This window comes from Alexandromys fortis, unplaced genomic scaffold, assembly GCF_014885135.2.
Source record: "Alexandromys fortis isolate MF-2015 unplaced genomic scaffold, M_Fortis_MF-2015_v1.1 scaffold_9, whole genome shotgun sequence".
Classification (NCBI taxonomy): Eukaryota; Metazoa; Chordata; class Mammalia; order Rodentia; family Cricetidae; genus Alexandromys; species Alexandromys fortis.
In genome coordinates this window covers 5,862,873-5,880,855 of record NW_026067892.1, presented here as the reverse complement: position 1 = coordinate 5,880,855, position 17,983 = coordinate 5,862,873, and the positions used below count along the sequence as shown (strand labels likewise).

Genomic DNA, 17,983 nt, shown 5'->3' with positions numbered 1-17,983 from the left:
AGTCCACGCCTGCTTCCTGCAGCCTGTCTGTTCTCCCAGAACAAGTGACCCCGGACTCCAGGAGGACATTGACGTCCAGCTAGGTCAGACTCAGTGTGGGCTTCAAATGCCTAGGAGCCCAGACCGGGCTTCAGTGACCATCTTCGTCTCCAAGAGGCCCTTGGCTGACTGCCTACATCTGATCCATCCCTGGACCATAGAAACATCATTGGATGTCCTCACTGCCTGCTCCAAAGCAGGACGCCTGCCTCTTTTTTCCCAGTCACAGGCCACCCAGGTCACCCTACTGAGGTCAGAGGCTAGGGACACAATGTATCCTCAGAGCCAAGAGTCTTCTCCAAAATGCTGACAGGTGGCCACCAGGTAGAGAATGCAAACAGCCCAGGGAGACCGTGTTCCAGGTGTCCCCCAGGCACAGGCCCAAGCAGAGTGACCGGCAGGGCAGTTTACAACTGTGCTCTGCAGAGCATGCTCCAGACTGAACAACAAGGAAGGGGAAGGGTGCAGAGCCTCCTGCAGCAAAACACACCTGGGGGATAAAAGCCCAGAGCCCAGAGCACCTCACACACACTCACCACTCACACACACTCACTCAACACACACACTCCCAGCTCCCAGCCTACCCACCATGGCTGCCTCCACCATGTCTGTCTGCTCTGATGCTTGCACCAACTCCTCCTGGCAGGTGGATGACTGCCCAGAGAGCTGCTGTGAGCCTAGCTGCTGTGCCCCCAGCTGCTGCCAGCCCAGCTGCTGTGCCCCCAGCTGTTGTGCCCCATCCCCCTGCCTGACCCTCATCTGCACCCCAGTTAGCTGTGGGTCCAGCCCCTGCTGCCCATCTGCCTGCAGCAGCTGCTGCACACCCTCTTGCTGCCAGCCTTCATGCTGTGTGCCTGTCTGCTGCAAGCCAGTCTGCTGTGTCTCCATCTGCTCTGACTGCCAGCCAGCTTGTTGCACCTGCTCCCCCTGCCAGCCATCCTGCTGTGTGCCTGTCTGCTGTGAGCCTGTCTGCTGTGAGCCTGTCTGCTGTGAGCCTGTCTGCTGTGAGCCTGTCTGCTGTGAGCCGGTCTGCTGTGAGCCAGTCTGCTGCGGGGCTTCCTCCTCATGCTGCTGACTGTCTAGCTGAGAACTGGATTAGCGTCTGTCTTTCCTGACCCATGGTTCTGCTGGGCCTTGCTGGGCCTTCTGGACCCACCCACCCTCACCCTTCCTTCATCAGTCCACCCAGGTCTGGAGCCTGAGTGTCCCCCAGCTACTCTCCTGACTCAGATCCTGGACATGCTGGCTGCCCCACCTTACCCATCCCAATCTGGCTGGCTTGATCCTACTATCAGCTGTGTTATTCTTAGCCTCTGAGCACCAATAAAACCTTTTCTGTACCATTCCATCTCCGTGGTAACTGTCATACAGAAAACTGGCTCTGAAGCCTGTACCTGGCTCTGGGCTATGCACCTGGCACTGGTCTCTGCACCTGGCTCTGGGCTCTACACCTGTCCCTGGGGCTTGCACCTGACTCTGGGGCCTTCAGCCCATTCCTAGGCCTGTACCTACCCCTGGGCTATGCACCTGGCTCTGGGCTTTGTACCTGGTTCCTGGGCCTGCACCTTGCTCCTAGGCCTGCATCAGCCCTTGGACTATGCACCTGGCTCTGGGCTTTGTACGGGGCTTTGTGAAGCCTACACCTGATTCTGGACCTGTACCCTTCCACTCTCTCTGTACCAGCAGCTGTGGGGTATGGGAGTCATCAGATATGATCTGGAGTGCCTGTCTTTTGCGGCTGGCCACTTCCAGATCTTGTGGGCAGCAGAACCTCTGCACACTGGTCACCACTCTGAGCAGCACTTGGGCTCTGAATGAAGCCCCCTAGCCTGCTGCCAGTGTCCACCATTGTGTGTGGTGTAGATCAGGGAAGCCCCCCTGCCTGCTGCCAGCTCAGCACTGAGAAGGTCCACTGTAGGGAAGTCTGGGCATCCTGTCTTCCTGCCCACCCACGTCCTCGGGGAGGCTGAGCAAGCACCAGAATGCCTCAGGCTGCCCAGCTACAGATGGAGGAAGAGGCATGGTATACCATGGGATGGGCTTGGCCATAAGCCTGGAGTGACCACAGCACCCTAGAGTGGTGAGGGGAGGTGACATCAGGAGATGGAAGGACGTGATGTCCAAATCTGGGCAAATGTGGCCTCCCCTTTGCTGAGGGACTGGAGAATTGTCTCCTGGAGTTACAGGGGCAGAGCAAAGGGGATAAACTGGTCAGGGAGATGAAGGCAGTGTCTCTACCGGGATTCCTGAGTCCACCTATTAACAGGGGCAGCAGAAGCCACTTTGTCATGGACACATTACCTTGGTGTCATGTGACAATAAATACAGCCTCCCATGGAGGCCTTAGCTGAGGTACAGGTGCCTCCGTGTTTTGCTGCCTGGGGGACCAGCCTCCAGTGGCGCAGGGCTCAAAGGGAATCTACAGGGTCTGTGTACTAAGACTTTTTATCTGAAGAGGCAAGGGAAAAGACACTCACACACTCTCTGGATGGTTTCTTCAGAACTTTTCTTTATTCTTCCTTAGTATTCTGATTCTGCATTCTGTGTCTTTACTTTTATTTTACAGCTTATACACCCCCAACAAAAATCTTTAGGCAGTATAGAAATTGCAATGTGGTCACATCTGTTTTCCAAGTGAATAATTATAATGAATACAGGAAAAATGTGTTTTTACCTTCCTTATATTATTACAACAAAGTTATCCCAATAACCTACTTACATTTATATCTAAGTAACTTGTTATAGATGAACAGAGTATGCAAGCAGGGTATTTTTCTCAGCCATTTCTTTTGCTGTCAGGCTGTATTTTACAGTTACAAAGAAAGAATCAGTCACTTTATTACTTACCTTGAAAGGTAATTTTACAAGGAATCTTAAAGGAATCGAAAATCTAAACTTTTATACATGTAAAACAGTCAGCTCCACTTTAAATCTTAGGGAATATACCTGCTCATCGATTTCTTTTTTATCAGGGGACTGAGGGCAAAAATGGGTACAAGGAGTTAATCATCATCTTTGATCACCAGCCAATCCTAGCAAGGAGAGTGTGTCAGCTAGTATTGTATATTTGTGACCCTAACCTAAAGAATCTATAACTCAGCTGTGTCCTTGTGAACTTTAGATTGTCTTCTAGGATTTTTAATCTCAAACTATTATCCAAACATCTAATCTAATCTGAAGTTATTCTGAGGCTTTGATTCAGCTTTGATACACATTAAAACCTGTGAACCCATTCGTCAACATTAAGATTAAAAAGAATTCAAGCCAGCCTGGCCCCTGGACACTCAATTGTTTTCCTCAATCATTGACCTCAACTGCGATCTACGTGGCTCCCTGGGTGAAACTCATAGGCCCTAATTGTGTGACATTTCTTTGTACTTATTTTTAATCATCTAAACTCTATTTAAACTAACATTATTATTATCAATTAGACAGTGCAGCTTTAAACATCCTCTTCACAATAATCCACAGGTAAAAATGCCCTGTAGAACAGGATGTTTCCATGAGATAAACATGCTACATTACAGCAGTGGGGATCTCCCCACACCCATTCACACCATGCCAGATACCAGAGAAAGATGGCAGCGGTAAACATGTAAGGGCACAGCAGAAGCAAAAGACATTCTGGAGTCTGTGGTCACGGGGCCTGGCCTATCCAAGATTCACCCATCAGGTGAGCTGACACCTGAACTTCAATTGCCACTTGCTCTCCTCTGACATGGCCATCGGCCACCGGCCATTGGCATACAAGACACTGAAGCATGGAAATGCCATTCACACCTGGGAGAGCTCTGTGTCCGTCACCTCCCAACCCTGCCCTCCTGGGCTCAGTCCTGAGCAGCAGGTGCAATTTATGTGGGAATGGTGCCTGGGAACAGAGTGGATGTCCTTCTGAGGAAGCTTTACTGTCAACTTGACACAGCCTAGAATCATCTGAGGAGGGCGTCTCCAATGAGAGATATGATCATATTGAACATATCCGTGGGAGATAATCTTGATTGTTAATTGATGTAGAAGGGCGCTATTCCCTGGACAGGTGGTTCTGGTTATTCAAGAGAGCTAGCTACCCACTCAACAAGAGGAAAACCATGCCTGGGGCTGGAAACCTAGCCAAATACCCAGGGCTAGTGAAGTCTAAACCAGCCTAATCCTTAAATACACTCCAAATGTTTATCCTTATATCCACAGATAAGTATAGTTCTCATCCCTCATCAAGAAAACTTTTTTGCAACAGACAGAGACAATAACAGAAAACTGATCAAAATGCAGAGTTGTGGAGCCCAGTCCCTACTGATGCATCTGCAACACACTCCTCCATCTAAGGCTCAGGGATGATTGCGGAAGAGTGGGTGGAAAGACTGGAAGACAGAGGAGCAGGAGTTTGCTGTGAGATTGTCTCTGCTACACCCATGAAGTCTCACTAACACTGCTGCCTAAACACAAGCCGAACAAGGACAAAACCAATGGACGTTCTAAAGTGGCCTCGATCCTACACAAAGAACTACAGGCAGCTAAGGAACTAAGAGTGGGAAAAATAGTCTTCCCCAGGGAAGAACACACCAATCGGTTATCCAATACCAAATGGTCAGCCCTGAAAGCTTTTATACAAGTAGTAGTATATGAAGTGAGCAGGTTGTATTTACATATTTAGGGATAGGTAGGTAGGTAGATAGGTAGAGATAGATAGATAGATAGATAGATGACAAATGTGTGTGTGTGTGTTGTGTGTAACAACAATTACAAAAAAGGAGACCATGAATTTGAATGAGAGCCAAAAGGTACATGGGAGGTGTCAGAGAGAGAGGAAAGGGAAGAGGAAATGATGTAACTATAATACAATCTCAATAAATAAATAAATAAAGCTAGCTAAGCATGAGCAGGCTATGTTCCTCTGTGCTTTCTGCTCAGGTTCCTGCTTGAGTTCCTGGTCTGACTTCCCTCAGTGTTGGATTGTGACCTGGATGTATAAGTCGAATGATCCTTTTCCCTAAATTGCTCCTGGTAGGAGCGTTTTCTCGCGGCAATAGAAAGGAAATTGGAATATGTAAGCATCCATCTTCACCTGTCTGAAGCTCCCTGAAGAGCCAGTCTCAGTTTCTCCAAATTGCTTAACACAGGGCAGGGATCAGTCAGGCATCTAAGTGTGAACGACCCATCCTTGCTGCCCGGGGTAAAGAGGAACACCTGGGTAAGAGTTAAGGCAAGCTGGGAACCAAAGACTTCGAGAAATTAGGGCTTTGAAACAGTCCTGGGAGTCTAGAAGATCCCAGGCATGACCGCAGGGGCTCATGCTGACAAGCCGCTGGTGGCTGACCTTTGAGCAAACAGGAAGTAAAGGTGCAACAGGAAGGGGAGAAGGGCAGAAACTGTCAGCTGGGAGCTGAGCCCCATGGGTAAACACACAACAGCTGCAAAGCTTAGGGGGAAACAATTTTGTGACTGTGACAAAACTCCCAAGATAACAACATAAGGAGGAAGAAATTTTTGGGCTCACAGTTTTGTGGGGGAGATGTACAATATCATCTTACTGAGACAGGAGGAAGGACACAGGGCCAGGGTCCCTTCACAGGCAAACCCTCGGTGATTTATGTTCCTACTACTAAGTCCGTCCCCTAAAGGGTTCCCTCTCATCCTAGTAGTGCCACAAGTCGGGGACTAAGTCTTTTGGGGTCATTTAAAATCCAAACCACACCACGCATTGAAGGAACTCAGTCAAATCACTGCCCAAGCACTTCCTTAATAGAATACTTCTGATACATAGTACATGTGACAAAGTTACTTCAGCAAATTGTAAAGCAAAAGTATACGCTGGAGTATGAGACAACTGGTCCAGAAACAGAATGGAAGCAGGACCCACTATAAAACCTCAAGGCCTGCCCTCTCCTCCAGTGACACTTCCTCCAGCCAGGCTCTGCTTCTTAAAGGTTCTACAACCTTCCAAAATGGCACCACCCGCTGGGGACCAAGTATTCAAACATGTGACCATGTGGGGACATCTCACATCTGAACCACTACCATCTCCTCATCGTAACCCTTTCCCGACATGCCTTAGACATAGAGTCATGTTTCACCTACTGCCATGGAACCCTCCAGGAAGACAGAACTGAGGGTGCCAATAAGCACATGTAGTCTCACACTGCTTCCCAAGTCATCGTAGAAATACAAAACGAAGCTCCGTGAACGAGTTTGCACCCAAGCTCCACTAGGGTATCGGTGTGTCCCTTGTAGCCAGGCTCAAACTGACCACCCCACTGTATATCTGGCTGTGTCCCCTTTACCTCCTTGCTTCATGCTTGGGGTCGCATGCATGGAATTTTCATTCCTCCACTTTCCCTCTCTTTTCTCTCCAATTGGTTCCTGGCTGCTGCTCCCACCTAGCAGGGGACAGTGTGGTTAAACAGCAGCTATAGATGTGGGACTCTAGAACATAGATGCCAGCACAGTCATGTGACATACTGCTCCTCGGACAGCACAGTGTGTTGAGACCTTCTAACTCCATCCTGCTTCTATGCATTCTACCTCTGCAAGGGTTTGTGAGTTGTCCGATACAGCCTGGAGTTGCTCGGTTTACCCATGCGCCCTTCAGTGGCAATACTTCAATGCTTTCTCGGAGTCCCCTGCAACATGGAGGATGTTGGTGTCTGGCCCTCGTCTCCCAAGGGCATTCTCAGTGGGCAAAGAGCTCTAGTGTGGTCCCTGTTTTCTTTCTGATGAGAAAGGATGCTTCCATGGCCTCCTGGTCTCCACCTTCCCATCAAGAAGTCATCTGTCAACCATGGCGCTTCTTCCCACCCTGCTGACCGACTACTGTCCTTGTTTTTCAGCTCCAATGTGCACACACGTGGATTCCTATGTAGTGCTTTACTGAACTCTTTTAAACACACCTAAAATACACTCTGTTTGTCCTCATGGATCAACGTCTTCCATCAGTTTGAAGCTCCTGTTTGCTTTCAATACCTCACCTCGCCCCATCCCTTTGTCTCTCCTAGGGTCCAAACCACTCCCTCCCCACCCTGTCCCTTTGCTTGTTGCTCCATTTCCTCGACTTCAGCCCTCCCCACCCCTGCATTCAGTCATCACACCCATCAGCTCCTTCCCTTCGCTAACCTTCTGTTGGACTTGGTCTGATATGCTGTTCATCTATTCCACCATACTCAAAGTCCAGGTTTGGGGTTCTTCACTCCCAGGATTTGGTTCTTATTTGTGGACTGCCAGTTACCACTGGGGGAAAAAATCTCCATCTTTCTCCCAATTTTCCTGGAAGATATGTCACGCTTCGTTTGATCTGAAGAGAAACAAGAGCATCACCATGGTTACCCTTTTGATTTTGAAGTGTTTCTCCATAGTTACCCTCTTTATTTTTGTAGTGCTGGGAACCAAACCCAGGGCTTTGTACATCCTAGACAGTCATCCACCAAGCTACATCCCCAGCCTCATCAGTTGCCTTAAGTCCAGGTGTGACTGTTTTGATGTCTAACTTTCTTGTCTGTTCTTCTCTTGACTGTTGGTTAACTGGTCATATCTTCTAGAATGCCTGGTAACACTTGACCAAAGACAAGAATTCACTGTGTAAAAACTAAAATCTAAGATCCCTTGAGTCCCCGGTGCTTCTATCTGGCTCAGAAGTGATGGCCGTGTGTAGCATGAGTTCTAATTGGTCTTAATAATAAAAACCCAGAGTCAGATATTAGGGGGTGAAAGCTGAAAGATTAGAGAAGCAGAGCAACCAGCTGCTAGACTTCTCACCTCTACAAAATCCTCAGACCGAAAAGAGGTCGAGCTCCTGTCTCCTCCCAAACTTATATTCCTCTCTCTGCCCAGCCATATGGTTAACTAGTGGCTAGCTCTGTCTTCTGATCTTCAGGCAAGCTTTATTTATTAGGTTACAAGCAAGATATCACCACAACTGTGTCTCTGACAAACAGTTGGTCTGTGGGCATCTTACCATGTGCACTTGAGCTGAGGTGCAGGCAAGGCCATCTGGTTCCGGCTTTGCTTTTCCTGGGGGAGGCTTCAGTGTTTACTTCTGAAAGCCCATTGCTTCCCAGACCCTCCACTTTAGCAGGCCCTGGACTCTGGGCTTTACCCTCTGGTTTTAAGACCACTAAAGGCTTTGGTCGACTTCCGGGTCCCTTCCCAGTGAGCTGTAGCTCTGTCAGTGCCTCAAGAGGAAAATCCACAGTAACACAGGCTCCATCCAGGACTCTTCCCGAGATAGAAATTTGGTCCCACAAGTCTCAGCTATCTTTGGGCCTCCTGGTGCCTGCAAACAGAAATTTACTTGTCAAGCCAGCTTCTCCACTTTCCTCACCCCACCGGCTGGTAAGGGTCCACCCCACGCCACGTGGGCACTGTCATGAAGTGAGAACTGTTCTCTCCCAGAGCTAGGCTATTGGAGGAGTACTGGGTTGAGCCCATCTATTTCTTGAGAAGGGATGCCAGATGACATCTCTGCAGCCATAGGATGGCTGGGAAAAGTCCCACCAATGACATCCCAACCTCGCTGCTCACAGAGCTTCCCCTAATGCTCCCAGCATCATTCACTGGCAGGAAACAGACAGGCCTGACAACATCATCACACACAAACAAACACCCTGATGATGACCACGAGCCACACCAACAAGGAAGGGAGTCCAAGTCTGACAACAGCACAGGGGGATAAAAGCTGACAACCCAGCACCTCACACACACACACACACTCACACACACACTCACTCATTCACTCACACCTCACCCTCCTCCAGCCAACCTCACCATGGCCGCCTCCACCATGTCCGTCTGCTCTGACGCTTGCACCAACTCCTCCTGGCAGGTGGATGACTGCCCAGAGAGCTGCTGTGAGCCTAGCTGCTGTGCCCCCAGCTGCTGCCAGTCCAGCTGCTGCCAACCTAGCTGCTGCCAGTCCAGCTGCTGCCAACCTAGCTGCTGCCAGTCCAGCTGCTGTGCCCCAGCATCTTGCATTACCCTTGTCTGCACCCCAGTGAGCTGTGGGTCCAGCCCCTGCTGCCAATCTGTCTGTGCTAGCTCCTGTGCACCCTCATGCTGCCAGCCCTCATGCTGCCAATCCTCCTGCTGTGTGCCTGTCTGCTGCACACCCATCTGTTCTGGATCCTCATGCTGCCAGCAGTCTAGCTGCCAGCCAGCTTGCGGCACCTGCTCTCCTTGCCAGCCATCCTGCTGCGTGACCCTCTGCTGCAAGCCTGTCTGCTGCACACCCATCTGCTCTGGATCCTCCTCATGCTGCCAGCAGTCTAGCTGCCAGCCCTCATGCTGCCAGCCTTCATGCTGTGTGCCTGTCTGCTGCAAGCCTGTCTGCTGCAAGCCCTGCTCCAGCGTGTCCCTGCTCTGCCGCCCTGTGTGCAGACCTGCCTGCTGTGTGCCCAGCTCCTCCTGCTGTGCCTCGTCCTGCCAGCCCAGCTGCTGCAAGCCCTGCTCCAGCATGTCCCTGTTCTGCTGCCCTGCTTGCTCCAGCCAGGCCTGCTGTGGCCTCTGCTCTGGCCAGAAGTCCAGCTGCTGATGGATCTGTCTGTTCCCTGCTCATGTTCTCCTCCCAATTTCTCTCAGCTGCTGATGTGGCATCTCTCCAGGACAGAGGTCCAACTTGTTCCCTACACTGACCTGACCTGACCTCTTGCCTCCCAGGAACTCCACCTGGGCCACTGTCCCTCTTTACTTCCTTCAGTTTTGGTCACTTGTCTTGGCATTAGCCCTTCAGAACATCAATAAACTCTTCTAACTGCCTGGATCTCATCTCATGCTGTGAGAAGTGTGGTTTAAGTCCATGTCAGTCTCTGCAGGCTATGATTGTCCCGGAGGGCGGGGGGAGGTGGCCCTGCAATAGTGAGAGACGTTGGTCACCTGCCCTAGGTGTGGCCAGTGGAGCTCACTGGCAGGCTTTGTACAAAGCGGAAGAAAGATCCTGCCATGACAGTCCCCCATATCTGGAAATGGTGTGCAAGCATCCAGAGGGCTCCCACTGTCCAGTGGGTGATGGTCTCAGACACACCCACAGAGAAGGTCAAGAGAAGCTGCTGCTAAGGACTTTGATACACACATCCCCATCACTGCAGGGTCTTTGCTGTCCTGAGCGTCCTCTGGTGCCCTGTGGAGTCTCCCTGTAGCGCCTGCACTACGGGATGGTACGCAAGCCGGGAAAGGGGTTAGAGATTTAAACACATACACAGAGAGACCGACAGGGACATGGGTCATCCTTGAAACAAGTATGTCTCCTTTATTGTGCTCAGGGGCAGCTTCTATAAGGGATCCTTAACTGATAGCCACGCCCCAGTCAAACCCACCAGAAACCACTCCCCTGCCACCAGGAACTCCTGAGGGTCTCTTGCTCAGAGCAGCTGCAAACACAGGAAAACAAGTTGCTTTGCTCAGAGCAGGTGCAAGCATAGCAAGTTGTTTACAGGAAATTCAGGGTCTGGGGGTCCACAGCATCTCCCTGCCCACCAACCGCCAGTAATCCCTTCACAGCCTCCCCACACACACACACTTAGAACCGTGATCAGAAGGGCTCTGTGCCCCTCCAGGTCCCAGTACATTCCCCCACATCCTCCATGTCCCTCCATGCCCCTCCAAGCCCCTCCAGGTCCATGCCCCTCCACAGGCCTTTTCCTCTGGTGCTGAACATCACTCCCTTCTCTGGAGGCAGAGTCTCTCCCTTGGCAGGGTTTCCCCTTCTCTGCAGGGTCTCTCCCTCCCAGCGGAGGCTCGGTATGGCTCTGTGGAGCGTTTGGCACTGTGACTAAGGTGGCAGTGTGCACATCCATTCAGAGATGTCTGTGGAGATGTGACCACCCAGGGAGTGGGAGTGCTGGATGGTTGGAGGTGTGTTTGATTTGGTAAGAGCCCACCGAGTTCTTCCGCAGCTCTGAGTCAGCTTGCGTTCCCAGAAGCAGTGAAGGAAAGTTTCTGTCCCTCCTTCGTCCCCAGTATCTCTTGTTGATATTTTGAATGTGGGGCGTTCTTACAAGCATACAGATTCAGTCTCTCATTCATACTTTCATAGTCTCTCGCGTGTGCACACGCGTGCTCTCTCTCTCTCACTCTCTCTGGTTTTTCTACATAGCACAAATTGTCCTCAAACTCGTGATCCTCCTCCTGAATGGCTGAGATCACAGACACACCCCACCCTGCCCGTGACTTCTGTTTTCCTAGTTTACACCGTGGGCATCGTTTGGCATCTGGGTGTCTTCTTCGGGAAGGGGTCTGTCCAGTTCTCTTGCCAGTTTTTGAGTTAGGTTGATTGATTGCTGATTTTAAGGGTCCTCTGCAATGTGCATGGTGGCCTCTGTCTGATATGGGGAGCAACCACCCTCCCCCTTCCCCCATCCCTGTCGAGCCCTGGTGCCCCTTCCGTTAGTTGCTTTTCTGATGGTGAAAAATTCATGATCGAAACAACTGAAGGAAAGAAGGGCTTCATTTTAGCTCAGGGTTTGAGGACACAGTCCATCATGGCAGGGAAGTCAGAGTAACAGGGTATGAGGAGGCGACCCGAGTCCTCAGTCAGGAAACGGCGAGCAATGCTCGCACATGCTCGAGTCACTTCCTCTTTGATATTTAGTCCAAGATTCCAGCCCGGGGGATAGTGTCCTCCACATTCACGGTGGCTCTTTCCCCCTCAGTTAGTCCGGCCTGGAAACACCCTCACTGGCATGCCCAGAAGGGTCCCCTAGATGATTCCAAATCCTGTCAGGTTGACACAGCATCGGCCATCACAGCGCAGAGGTAGCAGGATGCCTGCAATGGGAGAAGCTCACAGCTGTGGACACTGTGCTGAGAAAGGCCTCAGGTCAGTGACCGAGCAGAGCCAAGCACAAGGAAGAAAAACAAAGACCCTGGTGGAGATAGACCAAGAAGCATCAGCACCGACCCGCAGAACCTGTTCTGAAAGCTGGAGAGGGTTGGCGCATCTCAAGCCACTCTGAGGCCATCCCCAGAGACTAGCAAGCAGACAAGAGCCTTAGGCGAGGGGTCTCGCCAGCTCTCCTGCCCATTTTAAAGTCCACTTCTTTGTTTTTTAAAGGCCCTTTGCATACTACACACAGACATCTCTGTCAAACAGGCCCTCAGCAAACCCCAGCCATGGAATCCAGCATCACAGAAACAGAGCCAAGTGCTGTGGGTGCGGTAGTTCTTCCGTGTGCCCGGAGCCCAGGTGCTGAAGGCTTGGTCCTCAGCCTCTGGTTGTCAGGAGATGATGATGTCTGTAGGAGGTGGGGCCTAATGAAAGGAAATGAGGTCATTAGACATGCTGGTTAGTCTTTTGTTGGCTTGATGTAGCTAGGGTTATCGGAGAAGAGGAAATTCAGTTGAGACAAAGCTTCTACCAGATTGCCTACAGACAAGTCTGCGGGACGGTTTCTTGATTAATGATTGATGTAAGAGGGCCCGGCCCAGTATACATGGTGCTCCCTGTGGGCAGGCACCACCCCTGCACAGGTGATCCTAGGGTATTTAAGAAAGCAGGCTGAGCACACTGCAGGAAATAAGCCGGCTAGAGAGAGGTGGTCTCCCGCGGCCTCTGCTTCAGTTCCTGCCCTGACTTCCTTTGATGATGGCCGGAATGTGGAGTAGTAAGATGAACTACAAACCCTTTCTTCCCCAAGTTGCTTTGGTCATGCAGCAGAAAGCACACTAGGACATCGGAGCATGCCTTTGGAGGGGACCTTGGGACCTTATGGCCGTCTTCTTGCCCTCCCAGCCACCACAAGTAAGCAGATTCCTGTTGCGTTTCCCACCGTGCAGGCTGCCTGATGCAGGCCTGAAGGCATCGAGACAAGCAGTCACGTGATGTGTAAAGACTTGAATGAGATATCTCCCATAGGCTCCAGGATTTGAACATGTGGTTCCCAGTTGGTGGCACTGTTTGGGGAGAAGCAGGAAGTGTGGCTTTGTGGGAGGAGGCATGTCAGTGGAGACAGGTTTCATGGTCACTTTCTCTCAGCTTCATGCTGGTGGTTTAAGATGTGAGCTCCCAGCTTGCGACCCCAGCTGCCACAGCTACCTCTCCACCAGTCACTTCCCCACCATGGTGGCCTCTCAGCCCTGTGGAAGCATAGGCCTACAGAAACTCTTTCTTCTTTAAATTGCCTTGGCTGTTTTATGACAGCAACAGAAACGTCACTAAGATACAGTGACACTCCCAAAACTAGGAGCCAAGTAACCTTTCCTCTTTATAAGCGATTTGCCTCTGGCATTCTGTCACAGCAATAGAAGCTGCTTAACACTGTGGCTAAGTGTGTTTTATCTCTGGAATAAAACATTGGTTTAATATTTGAAAAATCAATTAATATAATACATTGTATTGATATAATAATGTTGACAGAGGTTTCTATCCCACCCAGTACCACAGCAGTTCAGACCCAATTAAACACTCAGAGGTCTCCATTAGTTATAAACTGGTTGGCCTAGTAGCTCAGGCTTCTTATTAACTAATTCTTACATCCTACAACCTTACCCATTATTCTTGTCTGTGTTAGCCACGTGACTTGATACCTTTCTCATTTGCTTCCTCTCTGTCTGGGTGACCACTGCAGACTGACTCTTTCCTCTTCCCAGAATTCTCCTGTTCTCGTGGCCCAGCCCCTACTTCCTGCTTGGCTGCTCCACCTATGTATACTTCCTGCCTGGCTACTGGCCAATCAGCATTTTACCAAACAAGTACAAGAAACAAATCTTTACAGGCAAAACCATTGTCCCACACATAATAAAGGCAAATATCACACCATCCTGTCAATAGATGCAGAAAAGTAGCTGGGATAGCCCAATGTTCTTTCACAATAAAAGCCCCACATGCCCAGGTGAGGAGACTTCCTTACTCTGATGCCTGTTGGGAACCCACAGCTGACCTCACCATGTGCCATACCTTCTCCCTAACCTCTAGCAAGGCCCAGGCCGATCAATGCCAATCACCACTGGGAGACGGATGTCCTCACATCCAAGCTAAGCCCTTGAGTGGCCAAACAGATGCTTTGGAAACTGTGAAACTCAGGTGAAAACCTTCTCAGTACGTCAGGAAGGGGGTGCCCCCCGCTCATCCGGAGACTTTCCCGGTTCCTAGCAGAATCTGAGTGAGCATCGCTGCAGAAATCTGCAAGTTGGTTTTAAAACTAATATGTAATCACAAGAACCCATCAGCAGCACAAGGGAAAAAAAGAGAACAAATATGGACAAATCGCACTTTCTAGTAAAATTTTCCCACAGAGCAACAACGAGCCTCCCCATTGGTCCTGACCTAGAAATAACAAAGAGCTGGTCACTTGTCCCTGCCCAGTCCGCTGCCCCAGCTATGTGCTCAGTAAACCTCTGAGAAGGGGGAGGGGAGGGGATGGAAGAGGAAGGGGAGGGAGGGGGAGAACGAGTGAGTATGTCTGACCTTTAGGACACAATACAGGCAGAGTGTCTGCGCACCCCAATGGGAAGCAGATTTCTCAGATCAGCGTGGGAAGCAGAGTGTATAAGAGACTGGTTGATGAGTCGGGCCTCCAGGAACTAAACTCTCATCTTTAAACCATTAAACACGAGCTGGGCATGGTGAGGCACACCTGAAATCCCACCAGGAGTTCCAAGTCATCCTCAACTAAACAGGAAATTCCGAGCTAGCCTAGGCTATATGAGACCTTTCCTCAAAAGAAAGAAAGAAAACACATTTTACCAAGATGCCTTGGCAGGAGAGAAGCAGGTGGGAGTCTCGGTGGGAAATGCCAAGCCCAGTAGAGGAGCCCCACAGCCTGTTAGAGCCACTGAGGTTAAGAAGCCCAGCGTGGGGAGCACATTTGCCCACACTGTGTGTAGGATGCTCTGCAGACACAAGGCAGCAGGGCAGAGGGGTCCCTTAAACACACCGAGCACGACGCCAGCCACCAGAGAGCACATCCCAGCACAAACACAGAGAACCAAGAGTGCAGCCTGGTCACACGGCCGCGGAGTGCAAATGGCCTGCCTCTCAGGGATGCTGCAGCCTGGGGATAAACATTTACCCACGTGTGACCCAAGAAATGTACACAGAGGTTTACTCGAGAGGAAAGAAAACTCACCATCATAGAAAACACCAAACACAAACAACAATGACTACCACCTTATTCCTACGTGTAGTAAACAGGAGACAGTCAAAACATCTCCCAGCTATACTGTGGGAAATCGATACAATGCAACTATAGAGCTGTAGAAAGACATAAACTTGGTGGGAATCGTTGGTTGAATTTTGAGGTAAGAAAATTTTAAACCACAAAGACTGGGTTAAATGGAGGGGAGGAAAGGGGAGTGGGTCTTATAACTGACAGCTACATGGGTCCAGGGAGGCAGGCTAGCTGCCCCGGCAGAGTTAGAAGCTTCAACTGGTTCCAAGTGTCCTTTTGCTGTCCCTGGCTTTAGCTCTTCTTTCTGTAGGCAGGAGCTCTCCAAGCCTCTTACTAAAGCTCAGCCCACTCCTATCCTCTGGTGTCATGCACCCCCAGTCATCCCAAAGCAGCAGCAGCGCAGGGAGACGCCATCTTGGTGTGCCCATCCTGCCAGTGTGGGTGCTGGACTGTGTGAAAGCCCCGAGGTGTCCCCATGCATTCAAGGCACAGGTTCCCAGTCTATGTGGGCACACAGCACATGGTGACATTCCACTTGCAGGGGGTCCCAGTCCTGCATCACAGCTCCCTTTCTCTGTTGCTGTTCTGAAAAGCCTGCGTTCTAGAAGAATCTATCTCCCTCTAGTTTTCCCTCACTGTCTCATTCTCTGCAGACCCGTGGCACGTTGAGACACTTGGGATAGTCTCCCCCAGGGTTCAGGGATACTTCCCTGCCAGGTGTGTGTAGCCAGTAGGTTTTATGACCCTACCCACCTACTTGGGCTGGAACTCCAAATTCCTCACTGCCTAGTGGGGCAGCCTGGATGATGAGGCATGTGGTGTGTGCACAAAGCCAGATCCAGCTTGGACAAGGCTCCACTCTGAGGACCAAGCACACAGCACCCTCAGGCCCTAGCCAGGACCACGTAGGGCTCAGGAGGAGTGACTCGCCTGTAAATAAACAGATTAACAAGGGTTTTCAGGACGCAGCTTAAAATACCCATGAGGAAGAAAGGTTCTAGAGGCTTCTGGCTGACAACATACCCTGGTATAAAAGCTGACGGCACAGCACATAACATACACACTCTCACGCACACTCTCAAGCTCACACCTCCCAACTCCAGTCAGCCCCACCATGGCCACCTCCACCATGTCCTTCTGCTCTGACGCTTGCACCAACTCCTCCTGGCAGGTGGATGACTGCCCAGAGAGCTGCTGTGAGCCTAGCTGCTGTGCCCCCAGCTGCTGCCAGTCCAGCTGCTGCCAACCTAGCTGCTGCCAGTCCAGCTGCTGTGCCCCCAGCTGCTGTGCCCCAGCCCCCTGCCTGACCCTCATCTGCACCCCAGTGAGCTGTGGGTCCAGTCCCTGCTGCCAATCTGCCTGCTGCAGCTGCTGCACACCCTCCTGCTGCCAGCAGTCTAGCTGCCAGCCCTCATGCTGCACCTCCTCACCTTGTTGTGTGACCCTTTGCTGCAAGCCTGTCTGCTGCACACCCGTCTGCTCTGGATCCTCCTCCTGCTGCCAGCAGTCTAGCTGCCAGCCCTCATGTTGTCAATCCTCCTGCTGTGTGCCTGTCTGCTGCAAGCCTGTCTGCTGCAAGCCCTGCTCCAGCGTGTCCCTGCTCTGCCGCCCTGTGTGCAGACCTGCCTGCTGTGTGCCCAGCTCCTCCTGCTGTGCCTCGTCCTGCCAGCCCAGCTGCTGCAAGCCCTGCTCCAGCATGTCCCTGATCTGCAGCCCTGCCTGCTCCAGCCAGGCCTGCTGTGGCCTCTCCTCAGGCCAGAAGTCCAGCTGTTGATGGGCCTGTTCCTGGCTCCAGTTGGCTCAGGTCCCTCCCTATGGCCCCTCCCAGCTTTCTCAGCCTGATCCTTACCTGGGATAGCCAATCCCCCAGGATGAAGCCCCCAACCTGTCCTTTGTGAGTTGACCTTCCCAGGAGACCTGCTGATCCTCCGTGTCACTGCCCTCCCTCCCAGTCCCTCTGCTTTGGTTACCTGCCCCTGACATCAGCTTGTCTGCAGCCCATGGCTTCAATAAACTCTTCTACCCACCTGGATCTGCTCTTATTCTCTGGAACATGTGGTTCGAGTAAATACCCATCTTCGTAGCCAGGAATGTTTCTAGAAGGGACAGTAGCCACCTCCCCTGGGGGTCACCAGTTGTTTGAATGAAGAATGTCCCAAATCGGCACATTTGTTTGAAGACGTGGTCTCTGGTGCATGGTTCTGTTTGGGGAGTTGAGAAACGTTTAGAGACTTGCTGGAGGGTATATGTCACGGGGGCAGGTTTTGTGGGCTGATGGCCTCGCCCATTGTGAGTCCATGCTCTCTGCTTTCTGCTCGCAGTTAGAGATGAGCTCTCTGGCCTCCTGCTACACTCACCTGCCGCCATTTATCTCCCACCTTTACGGACTCTCCCTCTGGAACCCTAAGCTAAAATGAACTCTTTTCTTCATAAGTCATGGTGTTTAGTCATAGCTACAAAATAATGAATACAAAATGGGCAGGCTGACAATTGACAGCTCAAGCCAGCATGAGCCTGGTGCGTGTGTTGGGGGCATTAGGGTGCTCCGTCCCTATACCTCCCCATTGTCACCATCCCTAGCTCCTTTTTGGCCTTCTCTGACTCCCGATCCCCTGGACAGCGTTGGGAGGGTCTTGTTCTCTGTCACCTGTCAGCTCCCAAGCTCCAAACCATTTCCTGGAAGTCTCCAGGAAACAGACTTCTCCCCACTGTGAGAGCCACAGAAGCAGAAAGAGCCCCTGTTCCCAAAGGAACCTGAGCAAGTGTCCCGTACTGTGACCAAGGCATACTGCGCGTTGAGCCAACTCTGAAGGTCACACAAGCCTTCACCCTCTTTAGGACAGGTGCGTGGAACT

General features: G+C 51.2%; 3 protein-coding genes across 3 annotated transcripts in view; all 3 read left to right on the top strand.

Annotated features, from left to right (window-relative positions):
• Tspear (thrombospondin type laminin G domain and EAR repeats) overlaps window positions 1–17,983 on the top strand; it is a 147,957-nt gene that overhangs the window by 107,927 nt on the left and 22,047 nt on the right. The window lies entirely within an intron of this gene.
• LOC126501419 (keratin-associated protein 10-2-like) lies at window positions 629–1,114 on the top strand. The gene has a single exon (XM_050142083.1). The coding sequence runs from the start codon at window positions 629–631 to the stop codon at window positions 1,112–1,114; it is 486 nt and encodes a 161-aa protein (XP_049998040.1).
• LOC126499982 (keratin-associated protein 10-2-like) lies at window positions 8,795–16,902 on the top strand. Its single transcript, XM_050139553.1, has 3 exons — window positions 8,795–8,910; window positions 8,977–9,521; window positions 16,232–16,902. Exons 1-3 carry the CDS (start codon window positions 8,795–8,797, stop codon window positions 16,900–16,902), a joined length of 1,332 nt encoding a protein of 443 aa, XP_049995510.1.

Bases quoted from the DNA above. Each gene is read 5' to 3' on its own strand.
- LOC126499982 (XM_050139553.1), top strand. From the start codon at position 8,795: ATGGCCGCCTCCACCATGTCCGTCTGCTCTGACGCTTGCACCAACTCC. The intron at 8,911-8,976 runs GTCCAGCTGCTG...CTGCCAGTCCAG, and splicing joins TGTGCCCCCAGCTGCTGCCA to CTGCTGTGCCCCAGCATCTT. The intron at 9,522-16,231 runs GTGGCCTCTGCT...TCCCAACTCCAG, and splicing joins TTGCTCCAGCCAGGCCTGCT to TCAGCCCCACCATGGCCACC.
- LOC126501419 (XM_050142083.1), top strand. From the start codon at position 629: ATGGCTGCCTCCACCATGTCTGTCTGCTCTGATGCTTGCACCAACTCC.